Source organism: Jatropha curcas, chromosome 9 (genome assembly GCF_041381405.1).
Source record: "Jatropha curcas cultivar XTBG-Jc1 chromosome 9, XTBG_Jcur_1.0, whole genome shotgun sequence".
In the NCBI taxonomy this organism is placed as follows: Eukaryota; Viridiplantae; Streptophyta; class Magnoliopsida; order Malpighiales; family Euphorbiaceae; genus Jatropha; species Jatropha curcas.
The window spans coordinates 10,027,963-10,037,052 of NC_143159.1; the positions used below are offsets into that span (position 1 = coordinate 10,027,963).

The window sequence follows — 9,090 nt, forward strand, 5'->3', positions numbered from 1 at the left end:
ATATTAATGGCTATAATATATAAAGAAACTTAAAATTTTATTAAGGACAAAAAAAAAAAAAAAAAAAAAGACTGTCTGATTACATAACAATAAAATAGATGGACTATCTAATTGATCTATAAAAATAAAGCTTTTAAGATAAATTTTATTAAATCAAAATAATTAAATAATAATTCATCCATTTTTGAGAAAATAAAAACTATCAAATAGTTCTCAACCCCAAAACCAATTGTTAAAGTAATCAAAATATTATTTGGTTGAGAATAAGTAAATTAAGAAAATTTAATTTTTCGAGAAGTTTTTCAAGAAATATAAAAAATGTTTTGGTTTAGTTTATATTATCAATTCTATTTTTCGAGAGATATTTTTAACCAAATGAGACCTAAATACCCTTATATAATTAAAAGCTTACCTAATATATATACCATTGGTGATGGTATATACTCCAAATATTTAACCAACAAGTACATTAAATACAAGGGGAGAAGGAACCACAGATTAAACAAGAGGACTTAGTTCGTTAAGATATCACTATTGAGGCCACCCGTCATTGGCATACTTTTATATCACTATTGAGGCCACCCGTCATTCAGTTTCACCAAACTGAACCGCATCAACTAAATGCTATATTTTCTTTGCAATTAAATCAAATTAGTCCGTTCAATTTAATAGGTATTAATTCAAATAAACAGTTCAATTTTTATTCAGAAAATAAATATTTTAATAATCGATCTAAAGACCGAAAATCGAAATTATAGAAAATTTCGAACTCAAATTGAAAATCAAAAACTAAATAATCGAACCAAAAAACAAAATAATTTAGTTCGGTTGGGTTTTTTATTTTTTCCAAAGTTTGCTCGCCACTAGTTAGTATCATTGTCATATAAAGAAACAGTACTTTCTTTAATCAATCTTGATAATTAATCACTTACCTACTCTCTTAATGTCCGTTGTCCTTTCCCTTTTTGATAGTGAAAGGTTGCCCTTTAAAGAAAATACGAATGAAAAGGTTCCACTTCTTCTAACTATAAAAGATTAAGATTAGAGGGGTCCTCACTCTACCATTAGGTATTGATTTCATAATTATTTCATTTGGTTTAACTCTCAAAACATTCTGATAGTTTAAATTTATTTTACTTTATTTTAATTCGAATTTTAAAATTATTAAATTATCTAATTATATAATCTTTCATGGAGTCTAAAACTAACTTCAAATCATATTAAAAAAATCAAACTGAATAATATTATTAACATTAAATTTGTATAATTAAATCAATTCAAATTATAATATTATTAAATTGGATAATATATTTATGTTCGAATTCTCTTTTTAATATTAAAAAAAAAAGGAAAAAAAGAGTGCGAAGGATGTTTTGCTAATCATCTTATAGTACAACGTTAACATATTTGCGAACAAACAAAACACCTAAAATCTAAATTGGGCCATTGAAGGGCACCAAGTTATAAATTATTGCCATTAGATTAGACAATGCCACAAATGATAAAGTAAAAAGCCTTTACACACGGAAAAGCAATTCAGTACACCTTTCTACAATTTATATATAGCAATTACCTTTCCTTGTCCAACCCAATCATGATATCTGGTATTTTGTTATTTGTTTATGGCATTTTATTATTAAGATAATCATGAAGAAAGATATGCATATCTCTTTTTTTTATAGAATGAAAAAAATTTAAAAGTGATTATATCATATCTGCAAAAAGATCATGAAGTTAAAATAGTTGCTATAAATAGTCATCAATAGAGTCATTCATATAGGCATAATTATGGTTTGATTCCAAATCAAAATCGAATCAATCAAAATTGAAATCGAACCGTGGTCAATGATTTAAGGTTTCAAACAGTAATCTAAACTGGCGGTTTAAGGTTCGGTTGTGATTCCTTATATTTGAAAATAAAAGCCGACGGTTTACGGTTTAAAACTGTTAAAAAAAGAAAAAAAATATCACACTTCACACATAATTTTTAATTATTAAATTAATTTTATTTTTTTATCATTAAATAAAGTAACTTTACCATCACCTTAAAATTTATTAATATAAGTATAAGTTATAAATTATAAGTTGGAAAAGAGAAAAAAAATTGTTTCTCATTTAAATCTTTTACCCTTTATAATATATATTTTTTACATATAAATTAAACAATATTTATTTAAGATTTATTAACTTTTGAGTCTTAAATAAAATAAAAAGACATTTGTCTCCCTTACAATGGTAAAAAAACGGCAATTTGAAGGTATTTTTGAATAAAAAATTTATATTGTAATTTTTTTAACTCTTAATTTAGATAGAAAGACGTTTTGCTCCTTTATAACACTAAAAAAACAGCTACTTGAAGGATATATTTTGGAATAAAAAAATTAATATTATGATATTTTTTGTTAATTGTTAAATAAAATTAAAGGACATTTTTATCCGTCATAAAAGTAAAAAAGGGAAAATTTGAAGAGTACTTTTATGAATAAAAATTTATGTGTTAACTATAAATACATTAATAATTTTCCCTTTTTTGGACAATATCAATTCTTTTTCTCTAAACTCCATAGAATTTCTCCTATCATTTCTTTTCTCCTAATATAAATTAAGTACAAGTCTATCTTTTAACATGTCTCAATTTAAATTTACTAATAAAGAATTTTAAATCTATGTTTTTTGTAGTTATATTTTTTAATAAATTTTCAAACTATTAATTTGTTCTTTGTCTTTTTTTTAATTTAATACTATATTTGTTATTAAGTTTCTTATTTAGCTAAAAAAATTAAAAGTTAAAAAAAATTATCTAAATTCTGTTCCAAACTAGAACTGAATCGGAACCAGCAGTTTTAAAACAGTTTAAAAGCGGTTCGGTTCTGGTTTCACCTTTTTTGAAACCAAAACCAGGGGTTTTAAGACTGAAATTGGGGATTTTAAAACCGTGGTCATGCCTGGATTCAGAGCCATTAGATGGAGCGAGCAATTGCTTATGAGCACATCTATTATGCTTCGTCAACTCAATTGAATATTTCAAATTAAAATTCTGTCTTTTTATTTTTTATATAGGTAATTTATTATTAGATTTTATGTATAAAAATATAGAAATATGTTAATCTTTATTCGTATCTGTATACATTTTTCTCTAATTTTCCAGTTTAATTTCTGCTAAAAAAATTATAACATATGAAAATTCATATTTGATTTCGGCCATACTAAATTTAGGAAATTTGTAATTTGTATCTAATTTAGAAAAGGCTAAATCGCCATAATATCTTTTTTACTGACGTGGTCTGGTGATGAGGTGCTGATGTATCAAAATGTGGATCCCACTAACGGTAACATTAGCAACTTTGTAGATGGATAAATTCACAGCCACAAATGTCCTCTTTGCCCTCCTTACTGCTTGCCTCCCTTTAGAACAACGCTACTCAAAAACTCCAAAAGCCATAAACAATTGCTCCGCCTCCTCATCATCAACCAATTCCAGAGAGAAACTAAAGCATTCATTAGCAACATGCAAAGTTCTAGACCCATATAAACAGTCGCACCAAAATCAGTATCCTTTAACACCTTGTTCCGTGACCTGTCTTCCTAAATGAGCACCCATGTATGTTTTATGGCCCTTAAATGGCACCCCTCGCATGATAGCCACCTGTTCTATTCTTCCATTGGGAATGGCGTGACTGTAGGAGAAAAAGAATCCTGCAATATTAGAACGCTTATAGGTAGGGATAGAAGTAGGAAATACCGGCGAATTTTGAACTATCCGTAACTATATCCGTTTAAGATTTTAGTATCAGTACCATTCTAAATCTGTTTAAATACTCATTTGAGTACCCTTGTTCGAATCCGTTTAAAATTTCATTATCCGTATCTATTTAAACCAGTTTAAAATACTTTTTAAATGAGTAGGGTATTCGTACATTTTTAAACTATTCAAATCCGAACTTATTTAAAATGTATTTTTACTAATAAATGGATAGAATATCCGTAAGTATCCATATTTAAAACCGTTTATTACAGCGGACAATGGATAGCAAGTACTCAGAGTTTAATATCCGTATCTATTGCCGGGAAGTAATTTAACTACCCATATCCGTCTATAACTCATTTATAACTATTTATACCTTTATTAAATAGATTGAAGTAGATCGGATACCCTAACTCACTTCCATCCCAACTCACAGGTTGTTGCAGAAGATGATAGCAGGGTTAACAAAAAGGTTTCCGTGTCCTTTTGTAACAGCAAGGGTATTAAAGTCTTTTTTTATGATTTAACCGCAAAACTCAAAAAATTAGATAGAAAGACTATTTAGTACGAAGAAATCAAATGTCAGGTATGCATTAGATATTTGACTAAACTATAAAGACTACTTAATTATTTTAATAAAACTTCAGGACGAAAAAATAAATTCACTCAAAGTTATCAGAATTGATTAAAATTGCAAAAAGTCAAAATTCAGGCCTTTTTTAGTCATTTAGACTTTAAAAATAAAATAAAAGTTTGCCTTTCGTATTGCTAACCTATTTGTACCATTGGGTTAAGTATAGCAACACAATCACCTGATACCTGAATTTTTAAGATTTCAGTTTCAACCAGTTCCGTTTCTAGAATACGAATCATGATTTTTTTTTTTTTTTTTTCAATTAATTGAACGACATTCGATACACAGAATAAAATATAGATTGAAATTTAATGGAAATAAGAACAGCTTACTTATACTAGCGAACGATTGAATAGGAATTGAGATTTCATTCTCTATTTTATTTTATATAGCGAATATTTAGATTCCTTAGACTACTTTCAACCCAATTGTCAATCTTGGGCAAAAGCCATCACATCAACAGGTGAAAGTACTTCCTCTAATGCCTTTTTTCTTCACTGGGTAAAAACCAAATAATCTCCACTACAATGCTCACAATCATAGAGCTGCTTCCTCTAAATCTACCTTATAACTCAAGTCAATTAGGAATAACTCTAAAAATAAAAGTCCTAAACCATTTTGGAAATAGCTTGTAAAATTATTTCTCTAAAAGCCTTTTTCCAATACTGACAAGATCGTGTCAAATCCTAATAGCTTGTCTTCAATGGAGTAAAATGGATTCATGTGTTATGAGATAACAACAGTATAATAATTGGTTGAGAGGCTCAAACCTGAGACCCTTTGTTCTTTATATTCTCAAAATAGAGTGAGGAGACCAAGCTAAACCTATTCCGCCTGCAAATAAAGCTTAAAGATGCAAACTTTACCCAATCGTTTGATTCAGTCTGGAAGAAAGATAGAACGCAAATCTTGAAATAAGAATCTACTTTCTTCAATTTGATGCACATTTACAATTTTATTCCCATTTGCGGAGCAAAGAAAACACAATCTTTTATTATTACGAAACTTAGTGTAATATGCAATAATCTGTATATATGTGTAGAAAATATATGTAAGGAAAAAGAAAAGAAAAGAAACCTGAATATACTGCAACTACAACAACGAAGAAAGATCTGCAGCTTAATCTGATCTAGCATGTCCTAGTTCTCAGTTGCATAGAGTTCAAAATGTTTCCTTTGATTTTGTTTTCTAAATTCTCTTGTGGAAGCAGATCTACCCACTTGGCTTAATTTATAGAAGCTGTCATTATAATATTTGATGCTGCTAGTTTTATAAGCAGGTAATGGAGGTAGGCCTTGGATGCTCGGAGACATCATTTTCCTAGAAGATGCAGATGGGTAAAGCGACAAAGTTGGGCTTCTGCCCCGGTAATTCAGCTTCGAACGAGAGGAGCTGCTGCTAGTACTACTGCTACTTGGCTCTTGGTTTTGGACTTTCGGCTTAGTAAGATTTTCTGGCTCCTGAAAAAACATATATTACTTGTGACGCAACAAACTTAATATTAAGACTATAGAACTCTTATGTTTTGAGTCCATTTGATAGAGGTTGAAAACCTACTCTTTGGAAATGCATCCTTTCTAAATCCTATTAGAAAAAGTAGTTTGAAGGTGTTGTGGAGTTCTTATGATTAGAACATGTTAAATATCACTTAAGAAAAAATAATGCCGTAGATTAAAATTTTGAATATATTGTTTTTATCAACAAATCTTTACAGTAATTTGAACAAAACCTTAACAGTGCCAACATAAATAAGAATGTGGGATAGTCAAAGATGAGGAATTAGTACCTCTTTAGACTGTCTAGGATCTTCTTTAGGTCCTTCGGCCAATAAATCCCTTCTTTGATGCTCACGGTAAGTTCGAGACCTTCTTTTCATTTTAGATTTTCTGTGCCTATAAGAAAAATGATTATAATCAGAAAACAGTCACTCCACAACAGGGCTACCTAACCGATGATGAAGAAAAAATGAATGTGAGAATGCATTTTCAGATATTAAAAGTTGTTAATTTGTCATGAAAACTTACTTTCTCTGTTCACTAACTTGAGCTATTTCATCTTCCTCTCGCCAAATCACAGGTAGACCTGATAGATCACATGCCAAAGGGTTTGTGTAAAAGAACTGCAACAAGAACATAAAAAATGAGTTCAGCCTGTGTAATCAGAAAAAAGGAATTCTAAATCACAATGAAATCAATCGTCTCCTGAAGTACTCACTTCATTCTTCAGAGCTGAAGATGCAGAACCTCGATAAGCAGGATCTAAAGCAAGAAGAGTGCTTAATAGACCTAAACATGATTCAGGAAACTCTGCAAAAGCTTCAAAAAGACTAGGTTTGTACGATTTTGGAGGTCGGAATGTAGTTGACAGCCTTAGCTTTTTCCAATACTCTTCTGATGGCGTTCCACATAGCTTAAAAATCCTATGTAGCTGCTCCACCTGAATGCATAAAACTAGGTTATGTGAGATTAGCTTCAATAGTGTTATATTGCTGACCAGTACCTAAGCCAAATTACCATTGGCTAGTAGCTCAGCATTTAAGTACCTGCTTGGAGTACAGGAGGTCAGCATTCAAAAAATGTCTATCCAAATTGGTATTATTACCTCTGTTCTTCCAGGCATGATTGGCCTGCCAGAAAACATCTCTGCCAAGAGGCATCCAGCACTCCAAAGATCGATACCTGGTCCATAGTCTGTTGCTCCCAGCAATAGCTCAGGTGCTCTATACCAAAGTGTCACAACTCGACTCGTTAAAGGACGCTTCTTTTTAGGAGAATAATAATTTGCAAGCCCAAAATCAGCAATCTTTAGCGTCCCACTTTTATCGATTAATAAATTAGACGCTTTAATGTCTCTATGCAGAATTCCCCTTTCATGGCAGTGTTGCAGACCTGAAAGCAGTTGATGCATGTAGCACTTAACCTGGATTGAAAGAAAAAGATAAATTAGCAGACAAGCCACAAGCCAAGAAAGTCACTTATCTGCAAAACAAACAAATGAGAGAAAATTCAACCTGTGGTTCAGTAAGCCTTCCTTCAGGGCGGGTAATGATAGATGCTAAATCTGACAACATGAAATCGAAAACAAGATAAAGACTAAACTGCATTCTTGATGTGGCTAGTCCTTCAAGCTTTACCACATTAGGATGATCTAACTTCTGTAAAATCATTATCTCTCGTGCCATAAATTTCACACTTTCAGGTTCTGATGTGTCAAAACGGACCTTTTTCAAGGCAACAATTTTTCCAGTGTCTCTATCTCTAGCTTTATACACATTGCTGTAAGTACCCTGGCCTATCTGCGTGTGTATATACATAACAGAAAAAGGAAATTATTTAGAGGATCTGGCCTAATAGATCAACAGAAATATACAGCTTATTGCGATGAATAACTAGCTTGGCACTATGAGGTTGATTCTACTTTTTTGAAGGAAGAGCACAATCTTACATGTTTAAAAAAAAAAAAAAAAATTGATAGTGTTATTAGCTGTTTTAAAGCTTTTATTATCAGATTTGAAATTAAGAACTAAAATTTAACGAGCTCTAATCAATTTCAATTTGAAGCCTTTGTCAATAGCAGCTTGAACAACAATGGCAGCTCAAACAACAATGTGAAAACAGACTCTAATGCTAGAGTTCCAAAGCACTTACCTTATCAATCTTGTCATAATTTTCGGCACTTTTTGGAACTAAACCTGCCAAAACCTCTTCAGGAACATTATCAGTGAGCCATTTAGGCCACCCATCTACTACTTGCACTCCGTCAACAACAAAAACTTTGTCATTTCTACGAACAACATCAATGCAATCTTTTTCTCCATTTCCATAACTTAATTTACTGTCTCCACCAGTGCCACCGGTGTCACCTCTACCTAATAATCCTCCACCATTGTAGTTCCTAGGCGGTGGAGGTTCAGAATTATTCAGTTTACCTCTACCAGAGTACCTCTGCCCTGTTGACCTTCTACGAGCCGCAAATCCTCCATTTCCCACATACCCATTTTCCATTTTTAGTCTTTGTAAACCTTTTGATGGTGAATTTGTTGAATACTTGGCTTGTGCACAGCCCATAGTGTCTTTTAGTGTGGTCTTGAAGATAGACTACATAGGAGCAAATAAGGGAAAGTGGCAATATCAGAGAGAAAGACAGTGAGACACATGGTGAAGATTCAGAGAGTAAAGAAAAAGACTGTACAAAAAAGATGACACAGAATTTGCCGGCCATAGCCGGCAATTTTCGGACTTTTATTGTGTTCAAACTTCAAAAAAGCAGAGGATCTTTTCAGCTATTTATTTTGTGGGATCTTTGACATTCTCCATATTATTGTTAATTCCGGTGAGAAATAAACAAAAAGAAAATTCAAGAAAGTGAATATAAATAATCAACAATTGGTGACTCATCTGCCATGAATAAACTTCTTCATCTTAGCGGGAAACTTATTCTACAATTTGACATACCAATTGGGTTTCGTGGGTCAATTGGAGCTGCAGGAAAAAAGCGAGCAATTGGTTCGGTTAATCGAGAATTGAACCAATTTGGTTCAATCATGATTAGTTTGGTTTATTTTATTTTTATTTTTTTTACTAATTTAACTAGATGAAGTAATTAAAAATTATATTTAATACATATTAAAAATTATATTTTCGCATGAATTTAATATTTCACCTTTTTTATTGTTTATTTTATTTCATTTGGATAAATTCAAAACATATAA

General features: G+C 31.1%; 1 protein-coding gene across 1 annotated transcript; it reads right to left on the reverse strand.

Annotated features, from left to right (window-relative positions):
* Nucleotides 1–5,343: 5,343 nt before the first annotated feature.
* On the reverse strand, nt 5,344–8,777 carry LOC105635504 (putative serine/threonine-protein kinase At1g54610). Its single transcript, XM_020679856.3, has 7 exons — nt 8,027–8,777; nt 7,390–7,674; nt 6,981–7,298; nt 6,594–6,815; nt 6,404–6,498; nt 6,166–6,271; nt 5,344–5,839 (listed from the first exon to the last, which is right to left on the reverse strand). The coding sequence occupies exons 1-7, from the start codon at nt 8,444–8,446 to the stop codon at nt 5,519–5,521; spliced, it is 1,767 nt and encodes a 588-aa protein (XP_020535515.1). The 5' UTR covers nt 8,447–8,777; the 3' UTR covers nt 5,344–5,518.
* Between the last annotated feature and the right edge of the window lie 313 nt (nt 8,778–9,090).

Bases quoted from the DNA above. Each gene is read 5' to 3' on its own strand.
- LOC105635504 (XM_020679856.3), bottom strand. From the start codon at position 8,446: ATGGGCTGTGCACAAGCCAAGTATTCAACAAATTCACCATCAAAAGGT. The intron at 7,299-7,389 runs GTTGAATTTTCT...CTTTCAATCCAG, and splicing joins GAAGGCTTACTGAACCACAG to GTTAAGTGCTACATGCATCA. The intron at 6,816-6,980 runs GTAATAATACCA...TTATGCATTCAG, and splicing joins TCATGCCTGGAAGAACAGAG to GTGGAGCAGCTACATAGGAT.